The 22,778-nt window shown below is 40.5% G+C and overlaps 3 protein-coding genes across 4 annotated transcripts in view; 2 read left to right on the top strand and 1 right to left on the bottom strand.

The window, feature by feature from the left end:
- Positions 1 to 22,778, bottom strand: part of LOC129752331 (uncharacterized) — a 249,112-nt gene that overhangs the window by 114,525 nt on the left and 111,809 nt on the right. The window lies entirely within an intron of this gene.
- Positions 6,293 to 7,174, top strand: LOC129753027 (uncharacterized). Its single transcript, XM_055748819.1, has one exon. It carries the CDS (start codon positions 6,293 to 6,295, stop codon positions 7,172 to 7,174), a length of 882 nt encoding a protein of 293 aa, XP_055604794.1.
- LOC129753025 (uncharacterized protein K02A2.6-like) lies at positions 7,393 to 11,248 on the top strand. The gene is made up of 5 exons (XM_055748818.1): positions 7,393 to 7,810; positions 7,856 to 8,829; positions 8,921 to 10,004; positions 10,123 to 10,234; positions 10,432 to 11,248. The coding sequence occupies exons 1-5, from the start codon at positions 7,393 to 7,395 to the stop codon at positions 11,246 to 11,248; spliced, it is 3,405 nt and encodes a 1,134-aa protein (XP_055604793.1).

The raw sequence follows: 22,778 nt of genomic DNA, 5'->3' as shown, positions 1-22,778 counted from the left end.
CATCCTTTCAATTTTGTAACTTGCCAAATTGTGGCGCAACTCAGGAGTGTATTCGAAAAAATGCAACACTGTGTTTTGTGAATAATTCTTGAGTGCATTCCTGAGGAAATTGATGAAACTTTGAGTGAAGCTGCCTGATAATGTAATGTGTACATGTGCAAATTTTTGTGAGATAGCGTCCAATGAAGAAGTGCGCCTCCTATAATGTATACTATGAACCACCCTTTTTTCAAATCATAGCTATTCTTGATAACGCTTTCTGTTTACTAAAACATGACCTTCGAAATCACTCAAAAGTGTAAATTTGGTCGAAGTTTTGACAAATTTAGCCGATTGTCCTCCTTTGGCACAAAAACAACATATTTGACTTTTTATCACTCCACCACAGTTTTCACGTAATGGCAGGATTAGAGAATAACCTTTTTTAGTCCTATTCGAGTGCTATGCAGGGAAAACGGTTGCATTTGGAGACATCTATTTTTTTCTTCTTGTTTATCTCCAAAACATCCAAGAGAAACTTGACTTCCTGCCTGGAGTGGCTGGAAACATGCCAGGAACTCGTGTTGCTGTCCATTACGAAATTTTTCAAAATATCTCCCCACTAGGGGTCCTTATATTTTGCGAACAATTTGACCACCGTATTTTGGTCATTTTACCGGTGGGCAGCTCAGTCTGTTGCATTGGTCTGTTTCGGATAGTTTCAGCTATTGTGCATTGTTGAATGAATCTACTATCCCAACCCAAGTAACAATTCAAGCATTGTTATGGTCAGCAAAATTTCGTTAGGACTATAACATTAATCTTCATAAAACGCTAAACCGCACCTGGACTCTAATAATGCCAAAATCAGGCTATTTGGCCCTATCTTAGAAACGTCATCGTTACCAATCATTGTTGGCCACCAATTGGATTTTTTTCAATTCTGTGATCTCTTTTTTTTATTTTTTCCGGAAACCAGATCATTGAGATATGATCTGGTAAAATAAATAGCCAAAACACCAATGTTTAAACCAAATTATGAGCATCTTTCCTACTGCCAGTATAGATTTTTGGTTAAATGTGTATAAAATAGTATCTTAAAAGAAATGGTCCTCTGATGGGATGGGATGGGATCTAATGGTCAATCATGATCGAATTGATGAAAAATAGGCCTGAAAAAATATTTTCAAATACTTGCATCGTGAATTCATCAACATTGCGTCATTTTGTGCCCTTCGATTTTGCAACCAATATGGCGTTAGTCAATTCAATGCTCAATAGCTTTTTTATGGTCAGATAAATGGCTAATTAGTTTAATAATGGTTTTATGAGAGCCATATAAAAAGATAAAATTTGACGTTTCTCTCGCAAGTCAACCAATTACACGCTTAGGATAAGTTCCTCATTTCTGAGTTGTTAATCATTAGTACAGTGAATGAGGATAGACTTTTTGAATGAAAAAGGATTGGTTGTGAATGACCCGTGCAATAAACCATGAGTTGAAGTCGAATTCCGTTGTCTGACGTTATCTTAAAATCCAAGATGGCGGCTTCCGCTGAACTTTAAAATGTTGTAAATGACTTAAAATCGCATGAAATCCCAAAAATATTGGTATTGGGTGAAAGGGCTTATCGAGTAGGAGTCGAAATCCGCTATCTGACGCACTCTTGAAATCCAATATGGCGGCATCCACTCAACTTTTAATGCTGTAAATGACAAAAAGTCGCATTCAACCTCCATTATATAGGTGTTGGGTGAAAGGGCTGAACGAGTAGAAGTCGATTTTTTTTTCTTTCTGACGCCATCTTGAAATCCAAGATGGAGGCTTCCGCTAAACTTTGAAATGCTGTTAATCTCGGGAATCAAATGAAACTCTCACAATATGAGTATTGAGAGCTAAACTAGTAGAAGTCGAATTTCGCTATCCGACGACGCCATGAAATCCAAGTTGGCGACGACCTTTGAAATGCTGTTAATCAATGAAAATCGCATAAAAATCCCACAAAATGAGTAAAGGTTTAAAACGATCAACGAGTAGAAGACAAACTTCGCTATCAGTCGTCATCTTGAAATCTGAGATGGCGGCTTCCACTGAACATCAAAATGATTTAAATCACTGAAATTCACTTGAAATTTCCGCAATATGGTCATTGGGTTAAATGGCTTGATGAGATTAAGTCGAATTTCTCTATGAGACGCCATCTTGAAATCCAAGATGGCGACTTTCGCTGAACCTTAAAATGCTGTAAATAAATAAAAAATTGCATGCATCCCCCACAATATGGGTATTGGCTAAAGGGCAAAACGAAAAGAACTCAAATTTAGCTATCATGTGCATCTCGAAATGCAAGATGGCGGCTTCCACTGAACCTTAAAATGCTGTTAATCACTGAAAATCGCATGAAACTCCCACAATTTGGGTATTGTCGAAGTTTGCTATCAAACGCCTTCTTGAAATCCAAGATGGCGGCTTCTACTGAACTTTAAAATGATTTTAACCACTAAAAACCGCATGAAACCCGCACATTGTGGGTAATGAATGAAAGGATTAAACTAAGAAGAAGTCGGATTTCGCTATCTAACGCCAGCATCAATCCAATATGGCGGTTTTTTTATTGGGAAATTTCGACTCTATTTTCGAGTCTATTTTAGGACGAAAACGACACTTTTTAGCCCCTGAAGCCGATCCAAAATGGATTGGAACTGCAAGCCGGAATTTCCCAAGAAGAAACACAACAATCAGTCGATTCCCCAAACATGAAAATATGGCGGCTTTCGCTATTCTTTTCAAAGCTGTAAATTACTGAAAATTTCATGATCCATCCACAATACGGGGTATTGGGTGAAAGGGCTACACGATTAGAAGTCGAATTTTGTTGTCCAATGCCATCTTGAAAGCCAAGATGGCTTAGCTTAGCCTTTTCACCCAGTATCCATATAGTTACGGTTTAATGCATTTTTTTGTCATTTACAGCATTTAAAGTTCAGCAAAAGCCGCCATCTTGGATTTCAAGATGGCATCAGATATCGAAATTCGAATTTTACTCTATAAAGTTTCCTACCTAACAAACATTTTTGCTGAACAACCGCTGAAACATTATTTAGTTCTAATTTTTAATCAGCTGCTGCTTTTGCTGAAAGAAGGCAACCAAAATTCAGGGAGAAGCTGCTATTCAGCCCTCTCGATTTTTAGAAATTAATCAACAAAGAAGTTGTTGGATCCCTCGTTCATCAACGTAACACCTGGCTCTCCCGGTTGACAACCGTCAGCCTGACAGATGCCGCAGCTCCGTAACGGTGATGAACGGAAACCACGAAACGTCATCAGAATTACCATTCTTATTATATTCATGTGCGATTACCAGTTTACACGTTATTGTACAAGTCCATTTTAAAGTCAATATACAACCTTATTTTAAACTGTAATTCCGCGTCTTTTAATTCGTATACAACCGGTATCGCAACAGTGGCGACGAGGCCGGAGCGAGCGCGTGTTGAATGAATCTACTATCCCAACCCAAGTAACAATTCAAGCATTGTTATGGTCAGCAAAATTTCGTTAGGACTATAACATTAATCTTCATAAAACGCTAAACCGCACCTGGACTCTAATAATGCCAAAATCAGGCTATTTGGCCCTATCTTAGAAACGTCATCGTTACCAATCATTGTTGGCCACCAATTGGATTTTTTTCAATTCTGTGATCTCTTTTTTTTATTTTTTCCGGAAACCAGATCATTGAGATATGATCTGGTAAAATAAATAGCCAAAACACCAATGTTTAAACCAAATTATGAGCATCTTTCCTACTGCCAGTATAGATTTTTGGTTAAATGTGTATAAAATAGTATCTTAAAAGAAATGGTCCTCTGATGGGATGGGATGGGATCTAATGGTCAATCATGATCGAATTGATGAAAAATAGGCCTGAAAAAATATTTTCAAATACTTGCATCGTGAATTCATCAACATTGCGTCATTTTGTGCCCTTCGATTTTGCAACCAATATGGCGTTAGTCAATTCAATGCTCAATAGCTTTTTTATGGTCAGATAAATGGCTAATTAGTTTAATAATGGTTTTATGAGAGCCATATAAAAAGATAAAATTTGACGTTTCTCTCGCAAGTCAACCAATTACACGCTTAGGATAAGTTCCTCATTTCTGAGTTGTTAATCATTAGTACAGTGAATGAGGATAGACTTTTTGAATGAAAAAGGATTGGTTGTGAATGACCCGTGCAATAAACCATGAGTTGAAGTCGAATTCCGTTGTCTGACGTTATCTTAAAATCCAAGATGGCGGCTTCCGCTGAACTTTAAAATGTTGTAAATGACTTAAAATCGCATGAAATCCCAAAAATATTGGTATTGGGTGAAAGGGCTTATCGAGTAGGAGTCGAAATCCGCTATCTGACGCACTCTTGAAATCCAATATGGCGGCATCCACTCAACTTTTAATGCTGTAAATGACAAAAAGTCGCATTCAACCTCCATTATATAGGTGTTGGGTGAAAGGGCTGAACGAGTAGAAGTCGATTTTTTTTTCTTTCTGACGCCATCTTGAAATCCAAGATGGAGGCTTCCGCTAAACTTTGAAATGCTGTTAATCTCGGGAATCAAATGAAACTCTCACAATATGAGTATTGAGAGCTAAACTAGTAGAAGTCGAATTTCGCTATCCGACGACGCCATGAAATCCAAGTTGGCGACGACCTTTGAAATGCTGTTAATCAATGAAAATCGCATAAAAATCCCACAAAATGAGTAAAGGTTTAAAACGATCAACGAGTAGAAGACAAACTTCGCTATCAGTCGTCATCTTGAAATCTGAGATGGCGGCTTCCACTGAACATCAAAATGATTTAAATCACTGAAATTCACTTGAAATTTCCGCAATATGGTCATTGGGTTAAATGGCTTGATGAGATTAAGTCGAATTTCTCTATGAGACGCCATCTTGAAATCCAAGATGGCGACTTTCGCTGAACCTTAAAATGCTGTAAATAAATAAAAAATTGCATGCATCCCCCACAATATGGGTATTGGCTAAAGGGCAAAACGAAAAGAACTCAAATTTAGCTATCATGTGCATCTCGAAATGCAAGATGGCGGCTTCCACTGAACCTTAAAATGCTGTTAATCACTGAAAATCGCATGAAACTCCCACAATTTGGGTATTGTCGAAGTTTGCTATCAAACGCCTTCTTGAAATCCAAGATGGCGGCTTCTACTGAACTTTAAAATGATTTTAACCACTAAAAACCGCATGAAACCCGCACATTGTGGGTAATGAATGAAAGGATTAAACTAAGAAGAAGTCGGATTTCGCTATCTAACGCCAGCATCAATCCAATATGGCGGTTTTTTTATTGGGAAATTTCGACTCTATTTTCGAGTCTATTTTAGGACGAAAACGACACTTTTTAGCCCCTGAAGCCGATCCAAAATGGATTGGAACTGCAAGCCGGAATTTCCCAAGAAGAAACACAACAATCAGTCGATTCCCCAAACATGAAAATATGGCGGCTTTCGCTATTCTTTTCAAAGCTGTAAATTACTGAAAATTTCATGATCCATCCACAATACGGGGTATTGGGTGAAAGGGCTACACGATTAGAAGTCGAATTTTGTTGTCCAATGCCATCTTGAAAGCCAAGATGGCTTAGCTTAGCCTTTTCACCCAGTATCCATATAGTTACGGTTTAATGCATTTTTTTGTCATTTACAGCATTTAAAGTTCAGCAAAAGCCGCCATCTTGGATTTCAAGATGGCATCAGATATCGAAATTCGAATTTTACTCTATAAAGTTTCCTACCTAACAAACATTTTTGCTGAACAACCGCTGAAACATTATTTAGTTCTAATTTTTAATCAGCTGCTGCTTTTGCTGAAAGAAGGCAACCAAAATTCAGGGAGAAGCTGCTATTCAGCCCTCTCGATTTTTAGAAATTAATCAACAAAGAAGTTGTTGGATCCCTCGTTCATCAACGTAACACCTGGCTCTCCCGGTTGACAACCGTCAGCCTGACAGATGCCGCAGCTCCGTAACGGTGATGAACGGAAACCACGAAACGTCATCAGAATTACCATTCTTATTATATTCATGTGCGATTACCAGTTTACACGTTATTGTACAAGTCCATTTTAAAGTCAATATACAACCTTATTTTAAACTGTAATTCCGCGTCTTTTAATTCGTATACAACCGGTATCGCAACAGTGGCGACGAGGCCGGAGCGAGCGCGTACATAAAGCGCGCGTTTTTATCAAAAACAGTTCGCCAAATTTGGTTAGCAAAAAAAACCACGTTATGCCAGACACCAACAAAGATGCGGCTGCAGCAGGTGCAGGAGCACAGGTACCACTACCACAGAACTTCTCGGAAGCATTTCTGCGACTCCTGACCAATCAGCAAGCCCTCATGACACGGATGTCGGAGCAGTTGGCCCCTACACAGCAGGCCATCAAGAGTTTGTCCAGGGACGAAACCGTACTAGACTCTTTATCGAGCAACATGGCGGAGTTCGCCTACGATAAGTTCAGTGGACACACCTTTGACGCATGGTTTTCCCGCTACAGTGACCTGTTTGAACGCGACGCAACCAAGCTGGACGATCCGGCGAAAGTGCGGCTCCTCCTAAGAAAATTAAGCCCACCAGACCACGAACGCTACCATAGCTTCATTCTTCCCAGGACGTCACGGGACTTCACGTTCGATGAGACAATAAGCAAACTCAAAGCACTTTTCGGTGCTACTGTCTCAACTTTCCGTCGGCGTTATAACTGTTTCCAGACAACGAAAGACCCTGGAGAAGATTACCTGGCCTATTCATGCAGGGTCAACAAGGCATGCGTCGATTTTAAACTCTCCGAGCTAACCGAGGAGCAGTTTAAATGTCTTACCTTCGTCTGTGGTCTAAAGTCAAATCAGGATGCGGAAATTAGGATGCGGTTGATCAACAAGCTCAACGAATCTGCCGACCTCACCCTGGAGCAGGTCGTAGAGCAATGCAACAGTTTGGTAAACCTGAAGCAGGATACGGCACTGGTGGAGTCGACATCCTCGGTGGTGAATATGGTGACTGTCATATCCTGGCAGTTATTCTGGCAACACTGTATGCTGTCAGCCGAGCACGCGGTGAAAATCCACTGCGTAATAAAATTCATTCCTTACATCAGCCACCATATGTAAAGTACGCGTTTCTATCGTAGAGTAAAATTAAAAGTTAATAAGTAGTTTACTCGTGCGTTTTACTTTACTCCGGATACGGGTTGTCTTCCTGCTGCTTCTACCCTGCTGCAAATACAATAGTGACCAGACCGCCAAAGGCCAAGCAACCGTTTCATCAATCCAGAAGCAGCAGTTCACACCGCGAGCAACCAAAAACTCCCTGTTGGTCGTGCGGTGGGATGCACTTCAATAAAGACTGTCGGTTCCATGATCACAAGTGCCAGTCTTGCGGCAAAGTTGGTCACCGTGAAGGCTATTGCGCTTGTTTCTCTAAGTCCACGCATCACAACAAGAGCAACAGCGGTGCGAAGAACACGAGAAAAGAGAAAAAGCGCAAAACATCAACAAAAACACTGGCCGTACACAAAGTTGGAGCTGGAAGAAAATTTGTCGATGTAAACATCAACAACGTCCCTCTTCGACTGCAACTGGACACCGGGTCGGATATTTCGATCCTATCGCATCGATCTTGGGTCAAACTAGGAAAACCCAAACTGTGTTCAGCAAGATGTCGGGCCAAAACAGCTTCTGGCGAGCCGCTAGATCTCACGGCGGAACTGCAGTGCCAAATCACCATCAACGGCTGCACAAAAAGCGGTAAGTGCTTCATAGCATATCCTAACGTTGATCTCGACATTTTAGGGATTGACTGGCTGGAATTGTTTAATTTGTGGGACCGCCCAATCAGTGCCCTATGCAACAAAGTTGACGCTCTATCTACGCCAAGTGTGTCGGCTTTGCAAGCACGGTTTCCCGAAGTGTTTACCTCCGTAATGGGCCTCTGCAACAAATCGCCTGTTCGGTTGGTACTCAAAGGCAATCCCAAACCGATCTTTCGCCCGAAACGACCAGTTGCGTACAGCATGGAGGCGTTGGTGGAAGCCAAGCTCCTTCGCCTGCAGGAGCTAGAAATCATCAAGCCGGTAAACTTTTCTGATTGGGCCGCTCCTATCGTGGTGGTCCGCAAGCCGAACGGATCCGTACGGATATGCGCCGATTTTTCGACTGGCTTGAACGATGTTCCCGAGCCAAACCAATATCCACTGCCCTTACCCGAGGATATTTTAGCTCGGATGTCCGGATGTCGATTCTACAGTCATATCGACTTATCCGATGCCTACCTTCAGGTGTTGGTGGATGAGGATAGTCAACCGCTGCTAACTATAAACACCCACAAAGGCCTATTTCAATTCACCAGGCTTTTACCGGGAATCAAGGCGGCCCCCGGTGCATTTCAACAGCTGATCGACACTATGCTAGCCGATCTTCGTTACGCTATCGGCTACTTAGACGACATCTTAGTGGGTGGCCGAACTGAGCAGGAACTCCAAACCAACGTTGATCTGGTCCTCCAGCGGATGAAAAGTTTTGGATTTACGGTCCGCATAGAAAAATGCTCTTTCTTTATGCGGGAAGTGAAATATCTCGGCCAGATTCTGGATGGCAACGGCATACGCCCAGATCCAGACAAGATAGCACCCATCGTGAACATGCCGCCCCCACGACGTCCCAACACTGCGTTCGTACCTGGGCGCGGTAAACTATTACGGCAAATACGTCAAAGAAATGCGCCAGCTTCGACATCCGATGGACCAGTTGCTGAAAAGTGGCACCAAGTTTGTTTGGTCGAAAGCATGTCAGGCTTCTTTCGATCGATTTCGTGAGATTCTACAATCACCGCTTTTGTTGACGCACTACAACCCCAAGTTGGAACCCATCGTGTCGGCAGATGCTTCGAACGTTGGAATCGGAGGCCGAATTGCCCATCGTTTCCCTGATGGCACTATCAGAGCTATTTGCCACGTATCCCGCAGTCTGACTGCGGCTGAAAGTAACTACAGCCAGATAGAAAAGGAAGGATTGGCCTTGGTGTTCGCGGTGACTCGATTCCACCGCATGGTTTTTGGTCGACGGTTCATTCTTGAAACTGATCACAAACTATTATTATCGATCTTCGGTTCCCGGAAAGGCATTCCCGTCTATACAGCCAACCGGCTACAAAGATGGGCCTTAACGTTGCTGCTGTACGATTTTGAAATCCGTTACATTTCTACGGATTCTTTTGGTCACGCTGATATTTTGTCACGTCTAATCAACCGACATGTTCAGCCAGAAGAAGATTTCGTCGTTGCTTCCCTGGAACTGGAGCACACCGTCAGGAGTGTCATGAACCAAACGCTTTCTGCTTTACCGTTATCATTCAAGGCGGTGAAGGCAGAAACCCACAACGATGACATTCTTCAACAAATTGCTCGTTTCGTCGATTCTGGATGGCCCTCCAAACAGTCGACTATCGTCAACAGTGACATCCAGAAATTTTATCAGCGACGCGATGGTCTTTCCATGGTTGCTGGTTGCCTAATGTATGGTGAACGGCTAGTAATCCCCGCAAAATTCCAAAAGCAAGTGCTGCATCAGCTGCACAAAGGGCATCCAGGAATCGAGCGAATGCGGTCCATCGCTCGCCAGTACGTCTACTGGCCTCTAATCGACGAAGACATCTCCAAGCTTGTAAGGGCCTGCAGCGAATGTGCCAGTGTCGCCAAAACGGAACGCAAAGTCAACCTTGAATCCTGGCCGACACCAGAAAAACCTTGGCAGCGGGTGCATGTGAACTATGCCGGTCCCCTAGATGGTAACTACTATCTGATTATCGTCGATTCGTTCTCCAAGTGGCCGGAAGTTATCCGCACGCAAGCTATTACATCCAGTGGTACCATGCGAATGCTTCGAGGAGTTTTCGCAAGATTTGGAGCACCAGAAACATTGGTCTCAGAGAATGGCACCTGTCGTAATTTTACAATTATTCTGAAATGAATATCAAGTAAACTCTTTAATTGTTGGCAGCAGTGAAAACTGCTGAACCAAACAAGACTATTTTTTCTAAATTTGATGCCTTCTTCTTGGAGAATGGAGGGACCGTCATCTTGGAGGGACCGTCATCTTGGAGGAACCGTCATCTTGGAGGAACCGATGCTTTCACTTCGAGATTAGTCAAACGAATGAGCCCAACTGCGCTGGGTACGCTCTTTTTATAGCGTCAAATACCCGAGCGTCAGAGAAATGGGCGGAGCCAAGTCGATGGGTTTTTACTCTCTGGATTTAAATTGATAAAGAGAACATTTTTCGTTCAGAACTTTTTCGGTTTTGTATGCATATGGATGCTCAATTCTATTTAATTTCTTTATCTTCTACTTTTCCATCTATATCCTCTACAGCACCCAGTTCACCAGCGAGCAGTTCCAACGATTTTGCGAAACGAATTCCATCACGCATCTAAGAACTGCACCGTTTCATCCCCAATCGAACGGCCTTGCTGAAAGGTTCGTCGATACTTTCAAGAGGTCCCTCAAGAAAATCAGCGCAGGGGGAGAAGCCTTAGACGAAGCCATCGACACATTTTTGCTCTGCTATCGGTCGACACCCTGTCGCAGCGCACCGGGTGGGAAATCTCCGGCAGAAGTCCTTCTAGGTAGACCGATCCGAACATCACTGGACCTCTTGCGCCCTCCATCAGCTGTTTTCCCGAACGAAAGTGGCCAAGACGAGCAGTTCAACCGGAAACACGGAGCCAAGCCGAGAAATTATGTACCACAAGACCTCGTTTGGGCTAAAGTATTCCGGAACAACAAATACTCTTGGGAACCGGGCCGTGTTCTCGAGCGTATAAGAAAGGTGATGTACAACATTTGGTTGCCAGGCCTAGCTATTTTGATCCGTTCCCATTGCAACCAACTACGTATCAGGCATGAAGCGGGAGGCCATCAATCAACTTCTTCTGAATTCCAACTACCGCAAGTCCCTCTGAACATTCTGCTAGATAGCTGGGGACTTGGTAACAGCAATCCTTCATCGGAACAAGTCGCGCCATCAGCTTGGAGTCTGCCACAAGAACTCCTGACGGATTTGCAGCCGCAGCCTCCGCCACGCCGCCACCGTTCTACCCTTAGACGTGATCAACCAACGGTTTCTCTTCGCACATCTTCGCGAGCTCGAAGGCAGCCTGTGTGGTACGAGCCGTATCATCTCTACTAAAGGGGGGAGGTGTTGGATCCCTCGTTCATCAACGTAACACCTGGCTCTCCCGGTTGACAACCGTCAGCCTGACAGATGCCGCAGCTCCGTAACGGTGATGAACGGAAACCACGAAACGTCATCAGAATTACCATTCTTATTATATTCATGTGCGATTACCAGTTTACACGTTATTGTACAAGTCCATTTTAAAGTCAATATACAACCTTATTTTAAACTGTAATTCCGCGTCTTTTAATTCGTATACAACCGGTATCGCAACAGAAGTGTTTCCTAATAAGCTGCAAATTCCTTAGTTCAGCTTTATATCAGTGTTTCGAACAACCTCAAAGCAGACATGAAACGTCAATTGACAGATCATTTTCGAGAAAAATATTCAAAAAAAAATGACAGATGTTTGTCCAACGTTGGTCAGCAAAATATTTTGATCCCTCTCCTGCCATGCAGCTGCCAATTTGTTGTTGTTTTTTCGAATCGTTTTTATTTTGCTGCTTCTGAGTCTCGATCCATCTAATTTTTCGGTATTCGTGATATTATTACCAGCTGTTCACGCCCGTAGCCCGCTGATCCAAATCCGTGTTGTATAAAGTTGAGTGCATTATTGCATTATAAAGGAGAAAGATACCTCTCACAAAGAATTTCAACAACAAAAAAGCTATTGATTTTAATGAAATGATGGAAAAAGCTGGTAAGTGTTGATTTATATTCTCCTGACATTTTTTTCCCCTAATTTTTGAATGTTATACTTTAAATAGGAGGTCAAGGCTTGGAGTATGAGGAAAGAAGTTCCCCCTGGCAAAACTCAGCTGATTTGGAGATGTCTGGTGCTCTACAGACGAAGGAAATATTAACGCATATCACAAATCAAAGCACGGACGCAAAGGAGGAGATTATTGAAGCCAAAAAAAGGATGACCGAGAACCTCATTATTTAAACAATAGCAGCCATCAAAGCAGATTTTGAGACTAAACTTATTTCCGTCCAGCAGCAGAACTCCAATTAACTCCCTCCTCAATCGATTTTTCAATTTAAACCAATAACATCACCAGAACAACTAAACGAGGTCGAGCGCAAATTGGAGATCAAAGAATACGAAGGTGAACTTTTCAACTTTATGAAAAGGATTGTTGGAGATCGGTGCGATAATGTCAATGACCAGAACATCTGCTACGGTTTAATCGCTTTCAAAAATTATTCGCGGATTTTGAAGTTTTTTTTTCTTCATCGTAAAAAGCTGCAATTCGAATTTCTCCATATTTCTTATGGAAAATTTTTTCAAAAATATTAAAAAAAAAAACGCTAAGGAACGCAGTATGATCAAAGGTTTGAGGATGTCGTCAATACACAAACGAATGATGATTGAACCTGTTACAGATTTGAGCCAATACACGGAGGTAGAGTGGATATGTGACGACTCAGAACAACTTTAAGATAAATTTTCAGGAGCCTTTCTATATTGCTTTTTTTTTGTTATTGCTTTTTTTAATCATTGTTACAGTTCTAAACCTTAAAAAGAAATATTGGATAATTAAACAAAATATTAAATATTAAGAAATGTTTTATTTATTACGTATAATGTACAGTATGCAAATGAAAAACCAGTAATTTTTGCTTCTCCCGAGTATAATACAATAAAATCCTATTCACATTTGAGACTCAAGCAACCCTTCCCCTTGGTCAGAATTGACCTTCTGGTAAGCTAATAAATAATTTTGACTTGGAGCGAGTGAGATTTACATATTTAATTCTTCCTATACTACGATAAGTATACTGCGGTTAAATTTTAAAAAAAAATGCAAAAAAATACTGTTATTTTAAAGTTACCGTTACTTCTTCAATTTTAAACCGATTTTGATAAACTACCACTTGAAACCTTTGTTTTGAATTCACAGGCCAATGGAAAATAAGATTTTTTGAATGTTACCATCGAGTTTAAAACCTTCGCTGAAACAAAATTTTCTCTAAAACAATGCGTTTTTTATAATTTTTTCTCTCATGAAGTCACTAATATCAACAATACTGTTGATGATGCTCAAAAATGGTGTGCAGATGATCGATAGCAAATTTGTTATCTTTAATATACTGAGATTTTTTTGAATTTCATTTTTGGATTCAACGTCCGATTTCACATTTAAAATGACCTTCAGTTTACTAAGTTCAAAAATGCTGTAAACTAGTGTAATCAAGCACTAAGTGCTATAAGAGAACATGCAAAAGAAACCTTGGAGCAAACTTCAATGTTTGTGTTTTATTATAGTTTAAACAGAGCATTCATAACTCTTTCAAAAGAACTATAACAGTAAACTGAGTCGATTTGGGGTCATTTTTGAATTTCTCAAACCCTGGGGTCTTAAAAGCTTCGTCTTAGTCCAAAACTCATCCATGATTTTTTGTAGAATTTTTACGTAACGTTTACATGAGTAAATTTGAACTTTTAGGTTTGTATGGGAAAATTGAATATTTTGTACTGAAAAATCGACATCGTTTTTATTTCTTCTGTGGAACCGAACCAGCGGACAGTTTTCGTGCCAATTTATAAAATTCCTTTTTTGTCTTTTTGCCTAAAAAGATACGAGGCTACGGTTTTCGACAAAGTTGGTCAGCGAAAAATTTCCCTTAGGAATTTTTTAAAATGACACAAAAACTGTCCGCTGGTTCTGTTCCACAGAAGAAACAAAAACGATGATGATTTTTCAGTACAAAATATTCAATTTTCCCATACAAACCTAAAAGTTCAAATTTATTCATGTAAACGTTACGTAAAAATTCTACAAAAAATCATGGATGAGTTTTGGGCCAAGACGAAGCTTTTAAGACCCCAGGGTTTGAGAAATTCAAAAATGACCCCAAATCGACTCAGTCTACTATAACAGTATGTTTGATAAAAGCTTTATTAGCGTTTCCAAAACTATCCGTGAATATATGGTCGATTCAAGAATATAAGCATTTTGCATGACCATAATTAAACCGTCATAATACGAGCTGCACAAAAAATGCCATAATTAAACGATAATAAAACTCCATAATGCTAGTTAGCTTAATCTGTGATACTTGGGATGTGAACTCTTAGCATTCAGTTGGACATCAGTTAAAGACAGTTGAAAAATCATGCATCATTGAATCAACCTAGCAGAATCAACATGATGGTTAGTTCATCTTAATGCATTAGAAACCACCAAAAAATCCAATGTAAGAATAACTGAAAGACATACTGTGTATGTACTGTATGATTTGTTATATAATTGATAACTGTTTTAAAGTGTAAATATTGGCGAAGAACAAAGAACGATATTTCGTACTTGGTCTTCAATATTGTAGTGTACCAGCTACAACAAAGCAACCAGGATGCTGACCGGCCGTGCGAAAAGGGAATATGGCATAATCTACAATAACGCGAGAAGAACAGCCATAGTAGACCGGGGTATAAATAGAACGTGCAGTGCTCGATATATTGCATTCCTAAGTTGACATTTGAATAAAGAACATCTTAGTTATTAGACATCGCTCGTCTTATTATTGTGCTTAGTTGATACACTACAGTTTGGCGACGAAGGGATTTTTTACAATGAACGTGAAGCCTCCGGAGTTCCACATTGGTGATTCCTGGTCACTGTACGAAGAACGGTTGAGACAATTCTTTGTGGCCTACGGAATCGAGGAGAAGGATGACGAGCGACGGTCGGCCTTTTTGCTGACGGCGGTTTCGATGGAGGTGTACCAGACAATCAAGGACCTCTGTTTCCCAGCGAAACCGGAAACAAAGATGTTCGACGAACTTTGCATTTTGCTGCGCCAACGGTTTACCCCGACGTTGGTAATTTTTCACGAGAGGACCCGGTTCATAGAAGCGCGTCAAGGCGACGGCGAATCAGTCATCGAGTGGTCAACCCGCTTGAAGAAGTTGGCCGCCGAGTGCGAGTTTGGCAATGATCTGCCAGTGTTCCTGAAAAACATTTTTGTAGTTGGTCTTAAACGTGGACCGATTTACGAGAGGGTTTGCGAAGAGGATCCGAATTCGGAGATGGAAGTCCTCGTGAAAACTGCTATGAAGAAGGAATCAACATTACGACAACGTGAGGTTTTGGAAATATTCAAGGTTCGTTCCGACCGTGGAAGGAAGGAAGACAATCTGGAAAGACCCGATCCAGATTCCCGTTGTTTTGCCTGCGGTAAAGGCAATCACAATTTCCGGACTTGCCAGTACAAGGCGTACGTGTGCAAGTTGTGTGAGCTGAAAGGACATCTGGCCAAAGTATGTCCGAACAGAAAAGATCCGAACGAAGGAGCGACGAAGCCCAAAGTTCATCATTTGGCGATGAACAGGTTGGATATTCCCCCTCCCGTCATTGTTCCGGTTCGTGTTGGTGGTTACTCAATCAACTTCGAACTAGACACTGGAAGTCCGGTGAACGCTATTCCGAAAGCGTTGTTTCATCGGCTTTTCAAATCGATGCCGCTCGAGGCTGGTGGAAGCGAAGATTTCGTTTCCTATAACGGCAACAACTTTCGAGCAGCTGGAAAATTCAGAGCGAAAATGGAGTTTAGACACCACAAATCCAAAGAGGTGATCTTCGTTTTCGATGGTGATCGGCAACCGTTGCTGGGACGACAAACAATGTGGCGATGGGGGTTGACAGTAGATTTTGGTCATTCAAAGGAGCACATGAAAGAGGTAAATGCTCCATCGAAAAAAGATTCTTTTCCCAAGTTTTACAGGACACATCGGGGAGCACGAGCTTTCGAGGAGAAGGCGAAACCCGGCATCTTCAGCGACGGTCCAGTAAAGGCGAAAAGGAGTTTCAGGGTAAACGAAACAGTGTACGTTCGAGACTACCGTTTACCGAAGAAAAAATCCTGGATCCGAGGTCGCATCGTGGCAAAAAGAGGTTCTGGTCTTTACGAATGCCACACTAAAGAGCTTGGAGTCATCATTCGCCGGAGTCATCAAATCAACAAGTACCCATACGATGATTTTGGTAGCGAAGCAGATCTTGGGTCTAACGATGACGATCCAATGGAGAGCCACGTCAAGGAAGAAGAATCACATTTAATTCCGGAGTCCCATCGGTCCCAAAAAAGCATCAGTTATCTTCATCATCCTGATGGAATCTACGTGAGCAGTTGCAGCCGAATCATCAACCACTTCGTTTCTAGGAGAGGGAGTAGTTGTAGTGTACCAGCTACAACAAAGCAACCAGGATGCTGACCGGCCGTGCGAAAAGGGAATATGGCATAATCTACAATAACGCGAGAAGAACAGCCATAGTAGACCGGGGTATAAATAGAACGTGCAGTGCTCGATATATTGCATTCCTAAGTTGACATTTGAATAAAGAACATCTTAGTTATTAGACATCGCTCGTCTTATTATTGTGCTTAGTTGATACACTACAGTTTGTAGTTGTAGTGTACCAGCTACAACAAAGCAACCAGGATGCTGACCGGCCGTGCGAAAAGGGAATATGGCATAATCTACAATAACGCGAGAAGAACAGCCATAGTAGACCGGGGTATAAATAGAACGTGCAGTGCTCGATATATTGCATTCCTAAGTTGACATTTGAATAAAGAACATCTTAGTTATTAGACATCGCTCGTCTTATTATTGTGCTTAGTTGATACACTACAAATATATTGGATAACAAACAGATTCAACAATCTTGGAAAAAAAAAACTAAAACCATTCAAAAAAATTCCTCTACTGAAAAAATTAAAGTTCATGGAAACTCCACCTGGGATATTCAAAAAAATCATTGAAAGTAAAATTAAATTCTGCATATTATTCCTTCTCATGTATGGACCATTTCTATTTTATTAATCTTTCGAAAGATTAAATATATCATCTTTTCTGACCGGTAGTAAGATAAATATTCATCAAATGAAAACAGCTTCGTCTTTTAATACCGAATAGTATCACAGAGGTCTGAGTCCTATATAAATAAATACGCCAGGCGCAAATTACAAACGGTGTGAAAGAAACAATTTATACGACCAATCAATTATTACTTTATCTCAAGCACGCCCAGCCACCGGCTACGATTCGTTGAACGTTGCCATTCTAATTGGATAAGTACACCTGCCGTTACGTATAGAGGAGCTACATCGCGGATTACATCGCTCCAATGCATGGTCCTCCCTCGGACTCGGAGGTATCTCTCTCTCGGAAGAATGGAGCGAGGAAGGCATATTTTCGATGACTTCTTGATGGCCCTCCATGCCTAGAGGTTGGAGGTGTGCTTAATCTGCTCACGCTGAGCTAAATCATTCAGATAAAATCAAATCTTATTATGCTCATACCAAACATCCACAGGCCGCCCTGTGAAGGAAGGCCTATCGGGAAACCGTATTTGCATTCCGCCAAAGTTGTTCTGCTTTTGCTGCACACTTTTCTAGCTTTTCGCCCAGCTCAAGCCTGAGCGAGCGAGACATGCTTCTGATCTTTTTGTTCCCTTTATGTACTTGTCAGATTTTCCGCCTCTCATAGGTCTTACCAGGACCTCTTCCAATCGTGAGTCGTATTTCAGTGGCACTGGATCGGGAATGGGATGTTTATTTTATTTTAAGATTAAACTATCCATTTATTTATTTATAATTTATTTCTACCAGAAGAGCGGTTACATTTAAAGAGCCATTCTTTGGCCGGAATGATCAACTCGCAGAGAGGCATAGTGAGTCTACTTACATGTTGATATAGGCGACAGGCGAGCGAGGATCAGACAGAAGAAGGCAACATCTAGGTTGAGATTGGCAAAGCGGCAGCCCCAACCGAACTGAACGAATACCCCACCGGGCAACATTCGAACGCGAGGAGTCAACTTATATTAATTCGTTTGCGATAAACGATGGATATTAATGAACTCATTAAAAATTATCAAACCGTATGGCAATTCGAAACCGTTTAGATTTATCATGCATCTCTCGTCTGGTTCAAGTTATTGCTTGCTGATAGCATCTCGGACACGGCATTAAACTCTGGTAAACACTCGGGATTTTCTTCTCTTTATTAGGATAATTAAACGCCATTACAATTTCATTTATTATAGCTTTGGCAGGATTTGAGACCGGCTACAAATGCACTAAGTTATGGTATTTAAAGTTGTATACTATATTTAACCAGATAGAGGAGAGACTGGGATGATGAACACGTTAATTGAAGGCCGTTTTGACCTCTCAATGACCAGATGTGCGTTTTGGATCTGATCAAAGTGTTACTCGACATACGCAAGGAATTGGGGTTTGCTAAACTGATGGTGAGATGGTGGTTTTTTTCACTCACAAAAACAAAAAATGTAACTAGCTTTCAAGTTACGAGTTTCATGACGTAGTTTTTATTTATTCTTATAATTTCCATAAATCCATTTCTCTAGCCGGTTTATAGCATTTGTTTCAAGTAATCCAAAGCTTCGCATTTGTCAAATGTAAGCTTTCAGATGTCCATATTGGTTGGACAAGGGATTTAAGTAAAAGTTTCTTTTAAATTCACTTGAACCTAAAAAAAATGTATATCTACATAGAATTATATATAGGTACCTTCTGGTACACACATTAACTGTAAGAAGATTTATAAGGGGGAAGGAAACGCCAATTTTATGAGAGATGGACAAGGTTCTTGATACTGGGTCTTAATAAACCTATATCAATTTGATAGTACGAAGTAGGAACACTTTCTTCACTCTATGGAACATCAAATAAAATTGAATCATGAACAAGACTTTCATATGTACACACTAAGAATGCATTTATTCTGTTCTGAATAATGACTCTCCGAATCACAGGGAAATTGCTTGATTTCAACGATCTCGCTTTACCGGGATCGGGCCAAAATTATCAACGCCTACGAATGTGAACGGTCTTACTTCGGCAATCGCCAATCGAGCTGACAGTCGTTTGCTACTTTACGTATCTCTACTCGCAGTCGCAAATTTCTGACAAAACTCTTTCATAACGGTCTTCGTATTGCCGTGTAATAACTTCTGATGATAGTGATCGATTATGAGGAATGTGCCTCTGTTATTCCTAGGAAGGATTACCGGAAATTTAACGTCGTTGGATACTGCTTCTGGAGCTTGAAATAGATACGGGAGATGCAAAACCCATCAAGCAAAGGTATTACCCTATTATTATTTAAGTTCCGCCTTGATCAAGTGCATGCTGAGTTGCCCTTGATGTTGTTGAGCCTTCAACAAGTTCTTGAAATAATCCATTAGTTTGTGTAGCGAAGAAAAATGGAAGAGTACGTTTGTGTTTGGATGCTCGAAAACTTAACGAAGTAACTCGCAAAGATGCTTATTTATCCTTAACCGTTTATAGAAGACATTTTAAGTAATATACCTTCCAACAATTGATCTGAGTGATAGTTTTTGGCAAATTCCCTCAAAAATATCGGACAAATGCAAAACAGCTTTCATAGTTCACGATCGAGGTCTCTACCAGTTCAAGTTCATGCCGTTTTAATCGACTAATGCTCCTTCTACCTAAAACAGGGTGGTTTCCCGAGTGTTAGGTGTGGAACTCCAACCAAAAGTATGGCATTTTTAGACGACGTGTTGATTGCTTGCTACTGCTCATTTCCAAGACCATTTGCACATGTTAAAACAGGTGTCCCAGTCAATAAAGCGAAATTTTTCTTTTGCATACCATCCGTGCAGTACTTAGGATATGTTTTGGACAAGGAGGAATTCGTACTGATCCAAGAAAAGTTTCTGCTTTAGTAAACTATCCCTTTCCGAGATCGTGTACAGAAGTTTGCAGGGTTTTAGGGATGGCGGGATATTATCGGCGGTTGAGGTCGCAGCAAGCCGTGCTCGAGAACGTACGTGTTTTTTCCGTCGTCACGTTTTTTCCATCTGTTTTTTCGCGAATAAAAATTTGGTGATTTTGATGAAAAATCTAACATTTTTTATCTGTTTAACAACTGAGATGCAGAAGAAAAATGTTCGCAAGTTGGTCGAGCATTTCGGAGGAAAATAAGTGCAGTTTTTTCAAATAGAGGTTCTAACCGCTAGCTGCGGATTCGCTTCCGGGAGGCCGAGAAGTACGGTTCGGGGTTTGTGTGTGCTACGTCCGCGGTTACTAATAGCATTATTTTATTGTTTCGAGTGCCATTCGAAGGTTTATTCTATTAGTATTACAGTGTCGTTCGGTTTCATCTGCAAGTTACTGTTGGGTTTTATTTGATCAGACTCCCAAGAAATTTTGATCAAAAAGTGATAATTTTATGAAGAGGCTCTGCCGCCATTCAGAGTTAATTTTTTTACTCCCCCGTTATGTCAGACAGTTCGTCGGCGTCGTGAGTGTGTGGTTACTTTGATTTTCGGATAATCTGAAAATTTCCGAAATTGTGAATCGAGAAGGTTTGATCTGGCAACACAGTCAAGTGAAAGTTGTTCTCCTTTAAACGGTGTTTCGAAACTGCCGATTTGTGGTGTAATATGCCGAATAAATTCCCTTCGTCTGGGCGGTTCGAGGCGCGGTGGTTAATTGTTGTCGGAAATAGTGAAATTTCATATAAAATAGTGTTATCTGATGTTTTTTGTGTGAAATGTTGGTGTTGGGGCGTTACGAATATTGAACGCAATATTGCATGTGGAAGGAGGTCAGCCTGATGACAGTGGGCTCCAGATGGATTTTGAGTTCGAATACGATGCCAAGGATTCTAAGCTAAGTATTCACTTTTCTTTCCTTGCCAAATATGTTAACTGCAGTTAAGACATACTTGTGCAGATTGTAGTTGAAAGTAATCGTAATAATTCTCACTAATAGTATATTATATTCAAAGTTGTTTGTGAGCTTTTGTATTTTATCCAGAACTGCTCGTTTCAATTTCGTTAGAAAGGTATTGCATGTTTAGAGGAGTTTTATGTAGATAAAAACGATAAAATCCCATCAGCTTTCAATTGGTACAATATTTATTTTTTTTTTTTTTTTTTGTATGACTCATACTTCAAGTTTGGATTATTGATGAATTTAGGTTCGCGCATTTAATATTTATCTAAAAATGATCAGGCAGTTCAATCCCATTTTTTTTTTATAATTTGCAAAAATGATAAATTGTTTCGCATTGATCTTACTAACCGTTCCTTCTTATTTTATGTCAGTTCTGCATTCCTAGTGACGTTTATGTCTAAAAAATGAGGCCCAGTTAGATTTACAAAAGGAAAACCAATTCAATAAATTTATGATAAAAACTACATTATGATTGACTAAATTTTCTGGAAAAGCTATCCCTTTATTTTAAACATATAAGATCTACAGAGTAATTGAAATTATTTGCCAGATTATCAGAAAATCATTTTAGTTTGTTTAGCTTTTTGAATTTAATTACATTTTATTGTTGGTATTAAATTAAAACTATTTATTTGTATGCTTTATAAACCAACAGTAGAAAAGTATTTTAAATATTTGGATCACTTTAAAGTGTTTACCTGAATATAAATGTTTCTAAAATTATAAATACATATACCAGTAACAACAAATAGGAAAAAGATCTGATTTCAATTGATATAATAAAATGAATAAATAGTTAAATTAATTTAATTTTCAGTTTAATTGGTTCATAACTACCTCTTCCCTCGAATTAAGTTTATTTTTCAAAGAATGTAATAAATTATTCTTTCTAAATTATATTTAAAAATGTATATCGAAATGCCTCAGTCAGTGATAGGAGTCTCAGTAGGAGACATTAGGAGCATAGGAGGTGTAGGACAAATTCATAACCCGCAATGCTGGCCTAGCATCTCCCAGGGTCCACCCTTCCCAAATAAACTAACAATGCTCCAAAACCTCCTCACGTTTATGGATGGGTCGTAGAGATCTCTGCATCTATCTGTAAAGTAAACGTTGACTAATATTCCTTCCCCCTTCCTTACACAGTCCGCAGGGTTCGGCCAGGGCACCATCAACATTCTGTGGGGGCTGGTTTTCCATTTTAAGAGATTTTATAATCTGAGGCAACGAAATGGGGGACCTAGCTTCTATTGGAATTATAAGTCAGGAAATGTACCACAATCTCGGAAGAGAAGATGTTGCAAGTCCGATCGGCTATAATTTCATAAAACGGAGAGTTGTTGCGTAGCGCCAACCGAAGTTTTAGGCGACTGCTCCTGCGAATGCGAATGCGAATGCGGGATATTATCGGCGGTTCATCCCACAGTATTCAAAGCTAGCTGCCGCTTTGACCGATGTCACAAAGAAAGCGAAATATTTTACATGACGGAGGAAGCAAAACAATCTTTTTATGAGCTGAAGTCAGCTCTTGTGTCTGCAGCTGTTCTTGCTGTGCCTGATTATAGTAAACCGTTCAGGATAGAACGCGATGCAAGTGAAAATGCTATTGGAGCGGTTCTTTGTCAAGCAGAAGGATCTGACGAAAAGGTGATATCTTTTATGAGTAAAAAGCTGGTAGGTGCTCAGAAAAATTATCATGTGTCTGAAGAAGAATGCTTCACGGTGGTGAAGGCCGTTGAACATTTCAGACATTATGTAGAAAGTTCGCATTTCATCGTTTCTACGGATTATCAAGCGTTGACTT

This window comes from Uranotaenia lowii, chromosome 3 (genome assembly GCF_029784155.1).
Source record: "Uranotaenia lowii strain MFRU-FL chromosome 3, ASM2978415v1, whole genome shotgun sequence".
NCBI lineage: Eukaryota > Metazoa > Arthropoda > Insecta > Diptera > Culicidae > Uranotaenia > Uranotaenia lowii.
Note: the sequence above shows the minus strand (reverse complement) of the source record. Positions and strands in the feature narration are given on the sequence as shown.